Below are 19,734 nucleotides of genomic sequence, written 5' to 3'. Positions count from 1 at the left end.
GTTGAGTTTGTCCAGCGCTGCGTATTTCCACCTTCCCCCCCCCCACCCCCATCTTGAAAACCCCTCCCAGGAACGTCCAAACGATTAGATTTATTTAGACGTCTCACGTTGCTCTCGCCCTCACCCCCCGTCCAACCCCCCCAGGGTCTCCTCCCGCTGCGTTCAGGCTAGCATGCGGACGGCGATCAGCCCCAGGACGTAGCCGGTGCGGGGCGAGGGGGCCAGGCGCACTCCCCGGTTCGTGGTCTGGGTGAGACGGATCCAGTCCAAGTAAGCGCCCGGCCGGGTGTAGACCCCCACCTTCTGGGGCAGCCCGCACTGCAATCCGAAACTCGAGATGCCCAGCAGGTAGAAGCGCGCGTCCCGGTGGTCGAAGCACTCCAGGGGTCCCCCGCTGTCTCCCTGGGTGGGAGGGAGAGAGAGAGAGAGAGGATATAACACAGTGTGGGTGGGGCACAGTGATATCACTCCCTGGGTGGGAGGGAGGGAGAGAGAGGATATAACGCAGTGTGGGTGGGGCACAGTGATATCACTCCCTGGGTGGGAGGGAGAGAGAGAGAGGATATAACGCAGTGTGTGAGTGGGACACGGTGATATCACTCCCTGGGTGGGAGGGAGGGAGAGAGAGGATATAACGCAGTGTGGGTGGGACACGGTGATATCACTCCCTGGGTGAGGTGTGGGAGGGAGAGAGAGAGAGGATATAACGCAGTGTGGGTGGGACACGGAGATACCACTCCCTGGGTGAGGTGTGGGGGAGAGAGAGAGGATATAACGCAGTGTGTGAGTGGGGCACGGTGATATCACTCCCTGAGTGAATGAATGAATAAATATAATAGGGAGGAGGTGTAGGGGGTTGGAGGGGGTGACACACAGAGATAGGGAGGGGGTGTAGGGGGCTGGAGGGGGTGACACACACAGAGATAGGGAGGGGGTGTAGGGGGCTGGAGGGGGCACGGTGAGGTTGACCTAACCACACTGGTAGATGTGACTGCAACTGGACAGTGTAGGGGTGACACCCGGGCTCTTACCTGACATCCATCGACCAGTCCAGCCTCAAAGCCAGCACATCGCATACGCGGAGTAATGATCCCATTGTACCAGTCGTGTCGGTTACAGACTTTGTTGGGTATCAGGTCAACCTCTGCCTCCTGCAGGATATCTGATGATGGACCTGGGACAGACAGACACAACGGGTAGGTTCAACTGCCTGCCCTCCTGGGGAGCCACCGACACATCCCCTTTCCACACCAGCGCAGATACAGGACCCGCTGCCTCAGCACCCACTCCCTCAGCACTGAACCTCCCACAGCACTGACCCTCCCACAGCACCCACTCCCTCAGCACTGACCCTCCCACAGCACTGACCCTCCCACAGCACTGACCCTCCCACAGCACTGACCCTCCCACAGCACCCACTCCCACAGCACTGACCCTCCCACAGCACTGACCCTCCCTCAGCACCCGCTCCCTCAGCACTGACCCTCCCTCAGCACTGACTCTCCCTCAGCACTGACCCGCCCACAGCACCCGCTCCCTCAGCACTGACCCTCCCACAGCACCGACCCACCCACAGCACCCACTCCCTCAGCACTGACCCTCTCACAGCACTGACCCTCTCACAGCACTGACCCTCCCACAGCACCCACTCCCTCAGCACTGACCCGCCCACAGCACTGACCCGCCCACAGCACTGACCCTCCCACAGCACCCGCTCCCTCAGCACTGACCCTCCCACAGCACTGACCCTCCCACAGCACTGACCCTCCCTCAGCACTGACCCTCCCACAGCACCCGCTCCCTCAGCACTGACCCTCCCACAGCACCCACTCCCTCAGCACTGACCCTCCCTCAGCACCCGCTCCCTCAGCACTGACCCTCCCTCAGCACTGACTCTCCCTCAGCACTGACCCTCCCTCAGCACTGACCCTCCCACAGCACCCGCTCCCTCAGCACTGACCCTCCCTCAGCACTGACCCTCCCTCAGCACCCACTCCCACAGCACCGACCCTCCCACAGCACTGACCCTCCCACAGCACCCGCTCCCTCAGCACTGACCCTCCCTCAGCACTGACCCTCCCTCAGCACCCACTCCCACAGCACTGACCCTCCCACAGCACTGACCCTCCCACAGCACCCACTCCCACAGCACTGACCCTCCCACAGCACCCACTCCCTCAGCACTGACCCTCCCACAGCATCCACTCCCACAGCACTGACCCTCCCACAGCACTGACCCTCCCACAGCACCCGCTCCCTCAGCACTGACCCTCCCACAGCACCCACTCCCTCAGCACTGACCCTCCCTCAGCACTGACCCTCCCACAGCACCCACTCCCTCAGCACAGACCTTCCCACAGCACTGACCCTCCCACAGCACCCGCTCCCTCAGCACTGACCCTCCCACAGCACCCGCTCCCTCAGCACTGACCCTCCCTCAGCACTGACCCTCCCACAGCACCCGCTCCCTCAGCACTGACCCTCCCTCAGCCCCCACTCCCTCAGCACTGACCCTCCCTCAGCACTGACCCTCCCTCAGCACCCTCTCCCTCAGCACTGACCCTCCCACAGCCCCCACTCCCTCAGCACTGACCCTCCCACAGCACTGACCCTCCCTCAGCACTGACCCTGCCACAGCACCCACTCCCTCAGCACTGACCCTCCCACAGCACCCGCTCCCTCAGCACTGACCCTCCCTCAGCACTGACCCTCCCTCAGCACCCACTCCCACAGCACACAGTCCCTCAGCACTGACCCTCCCACAGCACTGACCCTCCCACAGCACCCACTCCCACAGCACCCACTCCCTCAGCACTGACCCTCCCACAGCACCCACTCCCACAGCACCCACTCCCTCAGCACTGACCCTCCCACAGCACCCACTCCCACAGCACTGACCCTCCCTCAGCACTGACCCTCCCACAGCACCCGCTCCCTCAGCACTGACCCTCCCACAGCACCCACTCCCTCAGCACTGACCCTCCCACAGCACCCACTCCCACAGCACTGACCCTCCCTCAGCACTGACCCTCCCACAGCACCAGCTCCCTCAGCACTGACCCTCGCACAGCACCCGCTCCCTCAGCACTGACCCTCCCTCAGCACCCGCTCCCTCAGCACTGACCCTCCCTCAGCACTGACCTTCCCACAGCACCCATTCCCTCAGCACTGACCCTCCCTCAGCCCCCACTCCCTCAGCACTGACCCTGCCACAGCACCCAGTCCCTCAGCACTGACCCTCCCACAGCACTCACTCCCTCAGCACTGACCCTCCCTCAGCACTGACCCTCCCACAGCACCCACTCCCTCAGCACTGACCCTCCCACAGCCCCCACTCCCTCAGCACTGACCATCCCACAGCACCCGCTCCCTCAGCACTGACCCTCCCTCAGCACCCGCTCCCTCAGCACTGACCCTCCCACAGCACTGACCCTCCCACAGCCCCCACTCCCTCAGCACTGACCCTGCCACAGCACCCACTCCCACAGCACTGACCCTCCCACCGCACTGCCCCTCCCACCGCACTGCCCCTCCCTCAGCACTGACCCTCCCACCGCACTGACCCTCCCACCGCACTGACCCTCCCACCGCACTGACCCTCCCACAGCACCTGCTCCCACAGCACTGACCCTCCCACCGTGCTGACCCTGTGGTGAGGCAGTATTCCTTACCATTGGTCTCTCTCGCTCCCCAGCCGGTGATGTAGCAGGGGTTGAGTTGGGTCAGTTGTTGGTGGGGGTGGGGCAGGCAGATGGGCTGGACATATGGGGAGTAGACGATGGCGTTGTGCAGTCTCAGTAAGGCCACGTCGTGTTCCAGCGTCTCTCTGTTGAACTCCTTGTGTTGTAGGATCCTGTCCACCACCAGCACACGGGCGTGAGCATCAAACTGGGACCGTTGATGAAGCCCAATCACCACCAACCAGGAGAACTGGTTACTGGGCAAGGAGGGGGCAAGGAGGGGTAAGAATGTGAGAGCCTTTCCCATTGACCGTAAGACTCCAGACCCATTGACCGTGAGACCCTTTCCCATTGACCGTGAGATCCCAGACCCACTCCCATTGACCGTGAGACACTTTCCTATTGACTGTGAGACCCCAGACCCACTCCCATTGACCGTGAGACCCCAGACCCACTCCCATTGACCGTGAGACCATTTCCCATGACCGTGAGATCCCAATCCAACTCCCATTGACCGTGAGACCCCAGTCCCACTCCCATTGACCGTGAGATCCCAGTCCCACTCCCATTGACCGTGAGACCCCAGACCCTCTCCCATTGACCGTGAGACCCCAGACCCTCTCCCATTGACCGTGAGATCCCAGTCCCACTCCCATTGACCGTGAGACCCCAGACCCTCTCCCATTGACCGTGAGACCCCAGACCCTCTCCCATTAACTATGAGACCCCAGACCCACTCCCATTGACCGTGAGACCCTTTCCCATGACCGTGAGATCCCAGACCCACTCCCATTGACTGTGAGATCCCAGTCCCACTCCCATTGACCGTGTGACCCAAACCCACTCCCATTGACTGTGAGATCCCAGACCCACCCCCATTGTCTGTGAGACCCTTTCCCATTAACTATGAGACCCCAGACCCACTCCCATTGACCGTGAGACCCTTTCCCATGACCGTGAGATCCCAATCCAACTCCCATTGACTGTGAGATCCCAGTCCCACTCCCATTGACTATGAGACCCTTTCCCATTGACTGTGACATCCTTTCCCATTGATTATGAGATCCCAGACCCGGAGAGAGAGAGAGAGAGAGAGAAAATGAGACAGGTTCAAGCAGGGAGTCACAAAGGGAGTCGGGAGGAGAGAGAGAGGGAGAGAGAGAGAGAGAGAGGATGGCAGAGAGAGAGACACACACACAGAGGTTCGGGTGGGGAGTCAGAGAGAGGGACTGAAAGAGAGAGAGAGAGAGAAGATGGTGTGTCTGGGTTTTGGGGCCAGGTTGTTTCTGACAAACGAAGGTCACTGAGATATCCCGACCCATTGGGGCTGGACAAAATACAGCATCAATATGAACGGGGAGCAAAAGCTGATGACAGTGTTTTGCTGGACGAATGTTCAGAGAGCAGGAATATCCCACTAACTGCTCCCTCAGCACTGACCCTCCCTCAGCACTGACCCTCCCACAGCACTGACCCTCCCACAGCACCCGCTCCCTCAGCACTGACCCTCCCACAGCGCCCGCTCCCTCAGCACTGACCCTCCCACAGCACCCACTCCCTCAGCACTGACCCTCCCACAGCACTGACCCTCCCACAGCACTGACCCTCCCACAGCACCCACTCCCTCAGCACTGACCCTCCCACAGCACCCACTCCCTCAGCACTGACCCCCCCCCACAGCACTGACCCTCCCACAGCACCCGCTCCCTCAGCACTGACCCTCCCACAGCACCCACTCCCTCAGCACTGACCCCCCCCCACAGCACTGACCCTCCCACAGCACCCGCTCCCTCAGCACTGACCCTCCCACAGCACCCACTCCCTCAGCACTGACCCCCCCCACAGCACTGACCCTCCCATAGCACCCACTCCCTCAGCACTGACCATCCCACAGCACTGACCCTCCCTCAGCACTGACCCTCCCACAGCACCCACTCCCTCAGCACTGACCCTCCCACAGCACCCGCTCCCTCAGCACTGACCCTCCCACAACGCCCACTCCCTCAGCACTGACCCTCCCTCAGCACCCACTCCCACAGCACTGACCCTCCCTCAGCACTGACCCTCCCTCGGCACTGACCCTCCCTCGGCACTGACCCTCCCTCGGCACTGACCCTCAGTCCCTCGGGTCTGATACACACCTCATCCTGTCGCAGAAGCAGTGAGCTGCAGTGAGAACCCATCGCTCGGCGATGATGGTTCCCCCACAGACGTGCTGCTGGACGTTGCGCTGTTTGTACTGGACACTGACCTGCCAGGGCCAGGCGCCGGGCAGAGCGTCCTGCCCCCCCACGATCCGGCTGGACACTGGCTCACCCATCAGGGGGCGTAGGCCGCAGGCTGGGGAGACAGCAAGGAACAGCCGCTTCAGAGAGAGAGGTACAGGGAGAGAGGTACAGGGAGAGAGAGAGAGACAGAGACACAGAGAGAGAGAGAGAGAGAGACACACACAGAGACAGAGAAGAGAGAATGATACAGGGTGAGAGAGGCAGAGAGAGAGAGAATGATACAGGGAGAGAGAGAGAGACAGAGAGAGAGCGATATAGGCAGAGAGAGGCCGAGAGAGCGACAGGGAGAGAGAGAGTCAGAGAGAATATACAGGGAGAGAGAGGCAGAGAGAGAGAGAATGATACAGGGACAGAGAGAGAGAGAGACAGAGAAGAGAGAATGATACAGGGTGGGAGAGGCAGAGAGAGAGAGAGAGAGAGGCAGAGAAGAGAGAATGATACAGGGTGGGAGAGGCAGAGAGAGAGAGAATGATACAGGGACAGAGAGAGAGAGAGAGACAGAGAAGAGAGAATGATACAGGGTGAGAGAGGCAGAGAGAGAGAGAGAATGATACAGGGGGAGGGAGAGAGAGAGAGAGAGAGACAGAGAAGAGAGAATGATACAGGGTGAGAGAGGCAGAGAGAGAGAGAATGATACAGGGACAGAGAGAGAGAGAGACAGAGAAGAGAGAATGATACAGGGTGGGAGAGGCAGAGAGAGAGAGAATGATACAGGGACAGAGAGAGAGAGAGAGACAGAGAAGAGAGAATGATACAGGGTGGGAGAGGCAGAGAGAGAGAGAATGATACAGGGACAGAGAGAGAGAGAGAGAGAGACAGAGAAGAGAGAATGATACAGGGTGAGAGAGGCAGAGAGAGAGAGAGAATGATACAGGGAGAGAGAGAGAGAGAGAATGATACAGGGAGAGAGTGAGAGAGAGAGAGACAGACAGAGAAGAGAGAATGATACAGGGTGGGAGAGGCAGAGAGAGAGAGAGAATGATACAGGGGGAGGGAGAGAGAGAGACAGAGAAGAGAGAATGATACAGGGTGAGAGAGGCAGAGAGAGAGAGAATGATACAGGGAGAGAGAGAGAGAGAGAGAGAATGATACAGGGAGAGAGAGAGAGGCAGAGAGAGAGAGAATGATACAGGGAGAGAGAGAGAGAGAGAGAGAGAGAATGATACAGGGGGGGAGAGAGAGAGAGAGAGACAGAGACAGAGAAGAGAATGATACAGGGTGAGAGAGGCATAGAGAGAGAATGATACAGGGGGAGAGAGGCAGAGAGAGAGAGAATGATACCGGGTGAGAGAGAGAGAGAGAGAGAGAATGATACAGGGGGAGAGAGGCAGAGAGAGAGAATGATGGAGAGAGAGAGAGTCAGAGAAGAGAGAATGATACAGGGTGAGAGGCAGAGAGAGAGAGAGAATGATACAGGGAGAGAGAGAGAGAGAGAATGATACAGGGAGAGAGAGAGAATGATACAGGGAGAGAGAATGATACAGGGAGAGAGAGGGACAGAGAGAGACAGAGAGACTCAGACAGAGAGAGAGAGAATGATACAGGGAGAGAGACTCAGACAGAGAGAGAGAGAGAGAGAGAGTGATACAGGGAGAGAGACTCAGACAGAGACAAACAGACAGAGGGGAGAGAGAGGGAGAGAGAAAAAGATACAGGGAGAGAGACTCAGTCAGAGAGAGAGAGGGACAGAGAGAATGATACAGGGAGAGAGATACAGACAGAGGGAAAGGGACAGGCAGACAGTGAGCAACAGGCAAAGAGAGAGAGAGGCAGAGAGCGACAGATACAGGCAGAGAGAGAGAGAGGGAGTGATAAAGAGAAAGACTTGGAGTGAGAGAGCTAGAGAGAGAGATAGAGAGAGAGACAAAGAGAGGGAGAGACAGAGAGGGGGAGAAACAGAGACAGAGAGAGAGAGGGGACATAGAGAGAAAGATACAGGGAGAGAGAGAGAGGAATAGAAAGCAAGAGAGAGACATGCAGTGAAAGAGTCAGACAGCGAGAGTCACAGAGACAGAGAGTGAGAGACAGAGAGTGAGAGACAGAGAGTGAGAGACAGAGAGTGAGAGACAGAGAGAGAAATACAGAGAGTGAGAGACAGAGAGAGAAAGATACAGAAAGAAAGAGGGAGAGACAGAGTGAGAGAGAGTGATGGAGACAAAAATGCAGAACGAGTGAGACAGACAGAGAGTGGTCAATGGCGAGTAACAGGGAGTGACCCAGAAGCACAGACAAAGAGAGAGAGAGAGAGAGACCCCACCCCAGCCCAAACACTCCCCCACCCCAGTCTCACCTGGGTTCCTGGTAACGGTGGCCACGGGTTGAGAGAGGAGCCCGGTGCTGGACAGCACCAGGAGGAGGAGGAAGGGCCACCGTCTCCCTGGACCCATGGCCTCAGCACCGACACACTCACCCCCAACCCCTCACGTCGAAAAAAACCCCTCCTCCGGCAACGTCCTGCGCTTCTCCCTCAGCTCCCCACTCCCACCCCCCTCGTGCCGAAAAACCCCCCTCCTCCGGCAACGTCCCGCGCGTCTCCCTCAGCTCTCCCCACCCAACCCTACCCCGCCAGACCTGTGAAGGGGTGGGAGGGAGAGCGAGGGGATGGGGGGGAAGAAAGGTGCAGAGCCGGGCTAGAGAGCTTCAGGCGTTCATGTCAATGGAACACCCCGACCCCTCAAAACCCCACCCCACCCCACCCCACCCCACGGCCTGGGGTCAGTACCAGAGACGGGCGTTGAGGGAACGTTAATGGGGAGGGATATGGGGTGGGTGGGTGGGGGAGAGGGGTGTGTGTCTGGGTATCAGGCCGCGTGGTGGGGCAGGTGGGTGGGGGTGGGGAGGTGGTCTGGTTTAACTCTGCAGCCCACCTCTTTCCCCCCTCCCCACCCCCCGCACCCAAATCTGACGACACCACCACCACCACCAAACGCTCTCTTCACCCCCCCCCCCCACCCCCCTCCCAACTGCTGATGAGATCCCCCTCCCCCTCTCCCTCCCCACTCCCCCCTCTCCCCGGGTCAAACAGCAACTGGGGTGGTCTCACAAAGATTCTTTGTTGTACGCGGGGAGGGGTGGGGCTGACAGTGAGATCATCCCCACCCCCCCACTCACTCACCTCCTCCTCCCCCCCTCCCCCTCACCAAAGGCCACAGGGTAGGAGGTAGGTAGCGTCACAAGGTGGCAGGGTGATAGAGCCGCTGGGTGGGGTGGGTGTGTGCTTGAGTGGGCGGAGTGCAGGATTCCCAGAATTCCCTTGACGCACCCCGGAATGGTCGCGGGGAAAACGTCCAGCGCGGGAAAACAGACCCTTCGGCCCGACCCCGTCCGTGCTGACCCAGATATCCCTAACCTAACCCAGTCCCCATTCCCCCAGCACTTGGCCCCATCTCCCTCTAAACCCTTCCTGTTCCTGTCCCCCACCCACCTTTTAAATGCTGTCATTGTACCAGCCCCCACCCACTTCCTCTGGCAGCCCCACCCACACACGCACCACCCTCTGGGGGAAAATGTTGCCCCTCTGGTCCCTTTCCCCCCTCTCACCTTAAACCTATCCCCCTCTAGTTCTGGACTCCCTTCACCCCAGGGGGGAAAAGACCTTGTCTATTTACCCCCCCTCCCTCGTGATGTTATAAACCTCTATAAGGTCACCCCCTCAGCCTCCCCCACCCCAGGGGGGAAAAGACCTTGTCTATTTACCCCACCCTCGTGATGTTATAAACCTCTATAAGGTCACCCCTCAGCCTCCCCCACCCCAGGGGGGAAAAGACCTTGTCTATTTACCCCCCACCCCTCGTGATGTTATAAACCTCTATAAGGTCACCCCTCAGCCTCCGACGCTCCAGGGAAAACAGCCCCAGCCTGTCCAGCCTCTCCCTGTAGCTCAGACCCTCCAACATCCTTGTCCATCTTTTCCGAACCCTCCCACAACATCCTTCCTGTAGCAGGGAGACCGGGATTGAACACAATATTCCAACAGGGGCCCCCTGACCAATGTCCTGTACAGCCGCAACGTGACCCCCCCCCAACCCCTGTACTCAATACTCTGACCAATAAAGGAAAGCATACCAAACCCCTCCTTCACTATCCTATCCACCTGGGGGTATGCAGAGGGGCCCAGGTCTCTGGCACAGAGTCTGTCCCTGTTGCAGAGAAGGGAAGGAGGGAAGGGAGGAGAGTGTTAGTCACTTGGGACTCGATAGTTAGAGGTTTGTTGGGAACGAATGAGACTCACGGCCGGTGTGTTGCCTCCCAGGTACCAGGGTCCGCGATGCCTCAGATCGTACCTTTGGGGTCCTGAAGGGGAACCATGTAGGTACCAACGACACATAGGTAGAAGGAGGGATGGGGAGGTAAGGCAGGATTGCAGGGAGGAAGCTGAGGGCGAGAACAAACCGAGTTATTGTCTGGGGTTTGTTACCCGCGTCGCGAGATAGCGGGGTGAGGAACAGGGAGAGATACCAGCTGAACAGGTGGCTGAAGGGATGGTGCAGGGGGAGGGGGGGCGAGTTTCAGGCACTCGGGATAATTGGGGGCTCATTCAGAATAAGGTGGGTGAGCCTGCAGCATGGATAGGTACCTGGGACTTCGATGGTGTGTCCATTTCGGAGACGTGGATAGAGCAGGGAGAGGAATGGGTGTGGCAGGTTCCAGGGTCTAGATCTTTCATTCAGAACAGCCAAGGCGGTAAAAGAGGGGGAGGTGTGGCCTTGTTAGTCAAGGATAGTATAACGGTGGCTGAGAGACGTTTTGATGAGGACTTGACCCCTGGGGTAGTGCGGGTTGAGGTTAGAAACAGGAGAGGAGAGGTCACACTGCTTGGAGATTTTTATAGTCCTCCGCAGAGTTCCAGGGAGGTGGAGGAGAGGTTTGGCGAAATTATTCTGGGTAGGAGTGAAAGGAACAGGGTGGTCATTATGGGGGACTCTAACTTCCCCAACACTGACTGGGAATGCTATAACTCTAGTACGTCGGATGGATCGGCTTTTGTCCAGTGTGTACAGGAGGGTTTCCTGACACAGTATGTCGAAGGACCGACAAGAGGGGAGGCCCCACTGGGTCTGCTGCTCGGTGATGAACCAGGCCAGGTGTTTGATTTAGTTATGGATGAGCACTTTGGAGAGAGTGACCATACTTCAGTTACGTTTAGCTTAGCGATGGGAGGGGATAGGTACATGCCACAGGGCAAGAGTTATCGATGGGGCAAGGGCAATTATAATGCGATTAGGCAGGAATTAGGATGCATAGAATGGGATAGCAAAATGCAGGAGATGGGGACAATGGAAATGTGGAGCTGGTTTCAGGAACAGATATTGCGTGTCCTTGATAGGTATGTCCCTGTCAGGCAGGGAGGAAGCGATAAGGGAAGGGAACTGTGGTTTACTACAGAAATTACATCTCTTGTTGAGCAGAAGGAGGCTTATGTGTTGATGAGGCAAGATGGTTCAGATGAGGTGATGGAGAGTTCCAGATCAGCTCGGAAGGGTGTAGAGAGAGAGTTACGAAGAGCAAGGAGAGGACACGAGCAGTCTTTAGCAACTAGAATAAAGGAGAACCCTAAAGCTTTCTGTAGGTATGTGAGGAATAAAAGGATGATTAGGGTAGGAATAGGGCCAGTCAAACACAGAAGTGGGAAGTTGAGTGTGGACCCTGTGGAGATCGGAGAGGTGCTAAACGAACACTTCTCATCGGTGTTCACTCAGGAAAAGGAGAATATTGTGGAGGAGAAGAAAGAGGTACAAGATATGAGACTAGAAAGGATCGAGGTTAGTTACAAAGAGGTGTTATCAGTTCTAGAAGGAGTGGAAGTAGACAAGTCCCCTGGGCCAGATGGGATTTATCCGAGGATTCTCTGGGAAGCTAGGGAGGAGATGTTGGAGCCTTTGGCTTTGATATTTGAGTTGTCATTGTCTACAGGTTTGGTACCGGGGACTGGAGGATTGCAAATGTTGTGCCCTTGTTCAAGAAGGGGAGTAGAGATGACCCAGGTAATTATAGACCAGTGAGCCTTACATCTGTTGTAGGAAAGGTTTTGGAAAGGATTATAAGAGATAAGATTTATATAATCATCTAGCAAGCACCAATTTGATTTCAGATAGTCAACATGGTTTCGTCAAGGGTAGGCCGTGTCTCACAAGCCTCATTGAGCTTTTTGAGAAGGTGACCAAGCGTGCAGGTGAGGGTAGGGCAGTTGACGTGGTATACATGGACTTCAGTAAAGCCTTTGATAAGGTTCCACACGGTAGGCTGTTGGAGAAAATGCAGAGGCATGGAATTGAGGGTGATGTAGCAGTTTGGATTAGAAACTGGCTTTCTGAAAGGAGTCAGCGAGTGGTGGTTGATGGAAAATATTCAGCCTGGAGTCTGGTTACTAGTGGGTGTGCCACAAGGGTCTGTTTTGGGACCACTGCTGTTTGTCATTTTTATAAATGACTTAGACACAGGCATCGGTGGGTGGGTTAGTAACTTTGCAGATGACACTAAAGTCGGTGGGGTAGGGGACAGTTTGGAAGAATGTTACAGGTTGCAGGGGTACTTGGATAAACTGCAGAATTGGGCTGAGAGGTGGCAAATGGAGTTCAACGCAGCTCAATGTGAGGTGATTCCCTTTGGGAAGAATAACAGGAAGGCAGAATACTGGGTCAATGGGAAGATTCTTGGTCGTGTGGATGTGCAGAGGGATCTTGGAGTCCCATGTACATAGATCCCTGAAAGTTGCCACCCAGGTGGACAGTGCTGTTAAGAAGGCACACGGTGTGTGGGACAGTATAGGACTTAGAACATCCCTAGCACAGTACAGGCCCTTCGGCCCCTCCATGTTGTACCGACCTGTCATACCAATCTAAAGTCCATCTAACCCACACTATTCCACTCCTGTCCATATGTCTATCCAATGCCCATTTAACGTTGGCGAGTCTCCTCCTGTTGCAGGCAGCATGTTCCCACACCCCCTCCTACTCTCTGAGTAAAGACACTACCTCTAACATCTGTCCTGTATCTACCACCCCTCAGTTTAAAGCTGTGTCCCCTCGTGTTAGCCATCACCGTCCGAGAGATAAGGCTCTCCCTGCCCACCCTCTCCAACCCTCGGATTCTCTTATAGGTCTCAAACACAGAGACCTTGGGGTGCAGGGTCATAGCTCCTTGAAAGTGGAGTCGCAGGTAGATAGGATAGTGAAGGAGAGGTTTGGTATGCTTTCCTTTATTGGTCAGAGTATTGAGTACAGGAGTTGGGAGGGTCACGTTGCGGCTGTACAGGACATTGGTTAGGGGTCCCTGTTGGAATATTGTGTTCAATCCCGGTCTCCCTGCTACAGGAAGGATGTTGTGGGAGGGTTCGGAAAAGATTGACAAGGATGTTGGAGGGTTTGAGCTACAGGGAGAGGCTGGACAGGCTGGGGCTGTTTTCCCTGGAGCGTCGGAGGCTGAGGGGATGGGCTTATAGAGGTTTATAACATCACGAGGGTGGGGGGTAAATAGACAAGGTCTTTTCCCCCCTGGGGTGGGGGAGTCCAGAACTAGAGGGGCGTGGGTTTAGGGTGAGAGGGGAAAGATATCAAAGAGACCTCAGGGGCAACTTTTTCCCCCAGAGGGTGGTGCGTGTATGGAATGAGCTGCCAGAGGATGTGGTGGGGCTGGTACAATGACAACATTTAAGAGGTATTTGGATGGGTATAGGAACAGGAAGGGTTTGGAGGGATATGGGCCGGGTGCTGGCAGGTGGGGACTAGATTGGGTTGGGATATCTGGGTCAGCATGGATGGGTTGGACCGAAGGGTCTGTTTCCACGCTGTCTCTGCGATTAAGTCACCTCTCGACCTTCCTCTCTCGGACGGAAACAGCCTCAAGTTCCCCACCCTGGCCTTTTCCTCGTAAGACCTCCTCTCCATAACCAGGGCAGCGTCCCGCTGAACCCTCCCAGGCCCTACCCTGGGACCAGACCTGAACGCCGTGGCTGGGTTAGCCCAGGAGACGCAGCATGGATTCATCCCGGGAAAAGAAGGAGCGTGTTACAGGGAAGGGCGAGGGAAATCAGGGACTGCATCAATGCAAAGGGACGACCTAGAATGTGAGGGAAGGAGCAGTGCGGGCGAACCAGAGAACTGGGGAGCTGACAGAGAGCAAGTAAGGAGGGAGAAGATTAAATATGTGAGGGTAAGCCGGCCAGTAGTATCGAGGAGGATTGTAAGAGTTTCTTTCAACATAGAGAGGGCAGAAGAGAGGCGAGAGTGGACATGAGTGCCTGGAAAATGGCGCTGGAGTTGGGGGAACAAGAAAAATGGCCGAGGAACTGAATAATTACATCACACGGGATTACTTCACAGCTGAGGATCCCAAAAAGTTAAGAGAGCGAGGCTGAGGGGGAGAAGGTGCTCGGAAAACCGAATGACCCGAAGGCGGGCAAATCGCCTGGACCAGATGGACTGCGCCCCAGCGGAGGGGAGACAGCGGAGGGGGGTGGTCAGGGGTGATCGCTCAGAAACCGGGAGGATCGAGGGGAGCGGGGGGGGGGGGTGTGTCCCAGAGGACCTGAAAAACCACAGACATGGCCCCCACCCCACCCCGGCGTACGACAAAGAGGGAAAATGACAAACCGATTAGCCCAACCTCGGTCACGGGTAAGACCCCGCGGAAGGATGGGATTTCTGGATGGTTGGAAGTGTGTGGTGGGTAAAATTGGACAAATTCAGGGGGGGAGCCCAGGCCTGAGAGATCTGCTCGGATCCTTTGAGCAAGTGACAAACAGGTTAGACCAAGGGGATCATTCCTGATGAAGGGCTAATGCCCGAAACGTCGAATTTCCTGTTCCTTGGATGCTGCCTGACCTGCTGTGCTTTAACCAGCAACACATTTTCAACTTAGACCAAGGGGAACCAAAGTTGGTTGTCCTCCTGGAGTTCAGGAAAGCCTTGGACGAGGTGCTGCCCGGGAGGCTACTGGGTAAGAGAAGGGTCCCGGGGGTGTTAGCAGAGAGAGAGAGGGTGGGGGATAAAAGGGTGCCTTCTCAGGATGGGTGACGAGTGGTGTCCCGCGAAGGGGCTCCGGTGTTGGGACCGCGACCTCTTCACTCTGTACCTTCGCCAGCATGGAACTGAGGCCGTTCTGCCCGGGTTTGGCGAGGCAGGTGGAGGGGCTGGGAAGGCCGCAGGTGTTTGGACGGGTCAGGGGAGCGGGCAAGGAAGTGGCAGACGGGGTGCGGCGTGAGGCCGTAGAGGGATGGGACTGTTTTCCAGAAGGTTCTGAAACATGAAGGGCAAAGGGGAGGGCGGGTCCAAGTCCGGGACTCTCTCAAGGGTGAGCTTGTGGGACGGGTCAGTAGGTGGGAGGGGGGAATGCGAGGGCGGCGTTTATCTCCAGAGGATCTGGTTACAAGAGCAGGGGTGTCCCTCTGAGGATCTCTCCGGGCTCCGGTAACCCCACCTCGGGGAGTGTTGTGCACACACATGGTCTCAGGAAAGGGGGTGGGCTGACCCTGTGTGCAGCGAGAACAGTCCCAGGAACAATACAGCTCAACGCACGAGGAACGTTTGGGTGGATTGTCGATGGAGGATGTGGGGGTCTGAGACAGACCGGGACGTTGGGAAGATGTCTCCCTGCAGGAAGGTGGCCGTGGGTTTGGAAGGTGCTGCCTTACGGACGTTGGGTGAATTTCAGCGGCACCGTCCTTGCGTTCGCTACATGCTGCTGCTACTGAGCGTTGGTGGGGTGTTGGAACTCAGCCCGGCATTCCTAATGAGCCCAGCTGCCAGCCAGAGTCGGGAGGGAGTGTGGAAGGTGGGGGGAGGGGGGTGGGGATGCTCCGTTCCCCTCACCCCACCTGTCCCAGACACGGTGTGGAGCTTCTCGAATGTGTGTGTGGGAGACAGCCCCTCCCCCCTCCCATCCGGACCAGAGGGGAGTGTTCCCCTCACCCTCCTGACCCGTGCCTTGTCGATGCTGGGACAGGTTTCGGGGGGGGAGGGAGTGAGGAGGGGAGTTACTCGCTGCAGGATTCCCAGCCTCTGACCTGCTCCTGGAGCCACAGGATTGATATGGGGTAGGGTCCCAGTTCAGTTTATGTTCAACGGGAACCCCCAGGATGTTGATAGTGGGGGGAGAGGGATTCAGTGACGGTAACGCCATTGAACGTCAAGGGGGCGATGGTTAGATTCTCTCTCTCTCTCTCGTTGGAGACGGTAACCCCCAGGATGTTGATAGTGGGGGGGAGAGGGATTCAGTGACAGTAACGCCATTGAACGTCAAGGGGGCGATGGTTAGATTCTCCCCCTCTCTCGTTGGAGACGGTAACCCCCAGGATGTTGATGGCATCACTGAATCCCCTTTCTTACACTATCAACATCCTGGGGGTTACCGTCTCCAAGAGAGAGAGAGAATCTAACCATCGCCTCCTTGACGTTCAATGGCGTTACCGTCACTGAATCCCCTTTCCCCCACTATCAACATCCTGGGGATTACCATCTCCAACGAGAGAGAGAGAGAGAGAATCTAACCATCGCCCCCTTGACGTTCCATGGCGTTAGTGGGGGAGGCAGGGGATTCAGTGACAGTAACGCCATTGAACGTCAAGGGGGCGATGGTTAGATTCTCTCTCTCTCGTTGGAGACGGTAACCCCCAGGATGTTGATAGTGGGGGGGGAAGGGGATTTGGTCTCTGGGTTGCTGGATGGGATTGTCCCAAGGAACCTTCACTCAATAAACTAACCACCGCATTCGTCGCTTCCTCGGACCGGCCTTGAAGCAAAAAGCCCCCTCTCGAGGGGACGTGGATCTTCAGTTGGAGGCGTTCAGAGCCTGGGATTGGGGGTTGGGGGTTGAATGTTCCTCGCCCTCCCCTCGTCAACCCGAGGATGGATATCGCCCAGATCCCCGTCGCGTTCGGAGCCGGAACGTTTCGGGATGTGAGGGAGCCACGGGGGGAGTGGGGTACGGAGCTGAACGCTGAGCGGTCGTCAGGGGAGACAATCCCCCCCTCCCCGCATCTGACCTGGAGATGGAGGGGGTGGTTGTTGGGGGAGTGGGGGGGGCGGGGGTGTGTGTCCCCCAGACACAACCCTGAGGGGACCCCACCCCCTGCAGTGACGGTCCTGGGGGGCTGACCCCCTCCAACAGCCGCCTCCCTCTCTCCCTGCGCCAGGCCCCCACTCTGACCCGCAGAGAGATTGACCCCACCCCCACCCCGACTCCCCAGGTCGTGCCTGGCCCAGGGGGGAGGGGGTGGGGAGCTCGGTGTGACCCCTCACCCGGTCAAACCGGCCCCGGGGTGGGGGCTGTCCCTGTGTCCCGTCTCCCTCAGGAGCTCAGCTCTTCGTCTGTGTCAGAACAGGGTCTGGGGGGGGGGGGGGCTGGGATGGGGGTCAGGGGCTGAGTGGCTCCTGGGGGGTAGGGAGAGGGGAGGGAGGGAGGTAGTGAGGGGAGATGGGGAGGGAGGAGGGGAGGGAGTGAGGTGGGGAGTGAGGGAGGGGAGAGTGAGGGATGTGGGGAGTGAGGGGAAGGAGTTGGGGAAGGGGGAGTGAGGGAGGGAGGGGGAGTGAGGAGGGGAGTGAGGGAGAGAGTGAGGTGGGGAGGGGAGGGGAGGGGGAGGGAGGGAGTGGGGAGGAGGTAGGGAGGGAGGAGATGGAGGGGGAGGGGACTTGGCAGGGGTGGGGGCTCGTCCAGGATTCTCTCAAGGTAACCGTGCAATGTCCCGTGTACCAGGGCACAGTGATAAGCTTTGTCTGGAGAGCAAGGCAGGAGGATCCCAGAGTTACGGAGCATCGATGGAACACAGCCATCCCGTTTATACAACAACAACGTGCCGTCAAACACGCCGTCGGACATGTTTTGGAAGGAACATGGGCAGGGCATTGACCATCTCCAAACGAGAGTGACCCCAACCACCTCCAACATGCACCACCATTGCTACATCTATCTACATAGACATGGCAAGATCCAAACGTGTTTCATGGCAAACGGACCGATTAACATCAAGAGGATGGTTTGGTGTAGGGGAGGTCGTGCCTCAATAACTCGAGAAGGTCAGGAAGGTGATTGACGAGGGAAAAGCGGTTGATGTTTTCTGTTTAGATTCCCTACAAGTGTGGAAACAGGCCCTTCGGCCCAGCCAGTCCATACTGACCCTCCGAAGAGCAACCCCAAACCAGACCAATTTCCCTCTGCCCAATACACGCGGCACGATGGGTAACTGAGCACGGCCAATTCACCCTGACCCACATGTCATCCACACGGACGTTAGAAAGGGCGCCTGGCAATGTCCCTGACGTTGGGGGGAACGGAGAAGTTAGGTGGTACCGGGGGGAGCTGGCAAGGTGGTCTCAGGACTGGCTCAGTCACAGCAGATAGACAGTACCGTTGGAACGATGCTCTTCGGAAAGGGAGGGCAGTGACTGGTAGTGGACAACAGAGCAGGGACCTCAGGGACAGGGTGCTGTGGGAGGGACAGTGCTGAGGGAGTGGGTGCTGAGGGAGGGTCAGTGCTGAGGGAATGGGTGCTGTGTGAGGGTCAGTGCTGAGGGAGGGTCAGCGCTGAGGGAGTGGGTGCTGTGGGAGGGTCAGTGCTGAGGGAGTGGGTGCTGTTGGAGGGTCAGTGCTGAGGGAGCGGGTGCTGTGGGAGGGTCAGTGCTGAGGGAGCGGGTGCTGTGGGAGGGTCAGTGCTGAGGGAATGGGTGCTGTGTGAGGGTCAGTGCTGAGGAGCGGGTGCTGTGGGAGGGTCAGTGCTGAGGGAGTGGGTGCTGTGGGAGGGTCAGTGCTGAGGGAGTGGGTGCTGTGGGTGGGGGTCAGTGCTGAGGGAGTGGGTGCTGTGGAGAGTCAGTGCTGAAGGAGTGGGTGCTGTGGGAGGGTCAGTGCTGAGGGAGTGGGTGCTGTGGGAGGGTCAGTGCTGAGGGAGTGGGTGCTGTGGGAGGGTCAGTGCTGAGGGAGTGGGTGCTGTGGGAGGGTCAGTGCTGTGGGAGGGTCAGTGCTGAGGGAGTGGATGCTGTGGGAGGGTCAGTGCTGAGGGAGTGGGTGCTGTGGGAGGGTCAGTGCTGAGGGAGCGGGCGCTGTGGGAGGGTCCGTGCTGAGGGAGTGGGTGCTGAGGGAGGGTCAGTGGTGAGGGAGCGGGCGCTCTGGGAGGGTCAGTGCTGAGGGAGCGGGTGCCGTGGGAGGGTCAGTGCTGTGTGAGGGTCAGCGCTGAGGGAGTGGGTGCTGTGTGAGGGTCAGTGCTGAGGGAGTGGGTGCTGTGGGAGGGTCAGTGCTGTGGGAGGGTCAGCGCTGAGGGAGGGTCAGCGCTGAGGGAGCGGGTGCTGTGGGAGGGTCAGTGCTGAGGGAGCGGGTGCTGTGGGAGGGTCAGTGCTGAGGGAGCGGGCGCTGTGGGAGGGTCAGTGCTGAGGGAGTGGGTGCTGTGGGAGGGTCAGTGCTGAGGGAGTGGGTGCTGTGGGAGGGTCAGCGCTGAGGGAGCGGGTGCTGTGGGAGGGTCAGTGCTGAGGGAGGGTCAGCGCTGAGGGAGCGGGTGCTGTGGGAGGGTCAGTGCTGAGGGAGCGGGTGCTGTGGGAGGGTCAGTGCTGAGGGAGCGGGCGCTGTGGGAGGGTCAATGCTGAGGGAGTGGGTGCCGTGGGAGGGTCAGTGCTGAGGGAGCGGGTGCCGTGGGAGGGTCTGTGCTGTGGGAGGGTCAGCGCTGAGGAGGGTCAGTGCTGAGGGAGCGGGTGCTGTGGGAGGGTCAGTGCTGAGGGAGTGGGTGCTGTGGGAGGGTCAGGGCTGAGGGAGTGTGTGCTGTGGGAGGTCAGTGCTGAGGACTG

General features: G+C 58.0%; 1 protein-coding gene across 1 annotated transcript; it reads right to left on the bottom strand.

Moving 5' to 3' along the window:
* Positions 1 to 162: 162 nt before the first annotated feature.
* Positions 163 to 8,355, bottom strand: LOC132814268 (transmembrane protease serine 12-like). The gene is made up of 5 exons (XM_060823455.1): positions 8,259 to 8,355; positions 5,822 to 6,020; positions 3,672 to 3,937; positions 1,032 to 1,174; positions 163 to 402 (listed from the first exon to the last, which is right to left on the bottom strand). Exons 1-5 carry the CDS (start codon positions 8,353 to 8,355, stop codon positions 163 to 165), a joined length of 945 nt encoding a protein of 314 aa, XP_060679438.1.
* Positions 8,356 to 19,734: the final 11,379 nt, after the last annotated feature.

The sequence above is a fragment of the Hemiscyllium ocellatum genome, unplaced genomic scaffold, assembly GCF_020745735.1.
Source record: "Hemiscyllium ocellatum isolate sHemOce1 unplaced genomic scaffold, sHemOce1.pat.X.cur. scaffold_775_pat_ctg1, whole genome shotgun sequence".
Classification (NCBI taxonomy): domain Eukaryota; kingdom Metazoa; phylum Chordata; class Chondrichthyes; order Orectolobiformes; family Hemiscylliidae; genus Hemiscyllium; species Hemiscyllium ocellatum.
The sequence above is the reverse complement of the archived record's forward strand: the minus strand, read 5'-3'. Positions and strand labels throughout refer to the sequence as shown.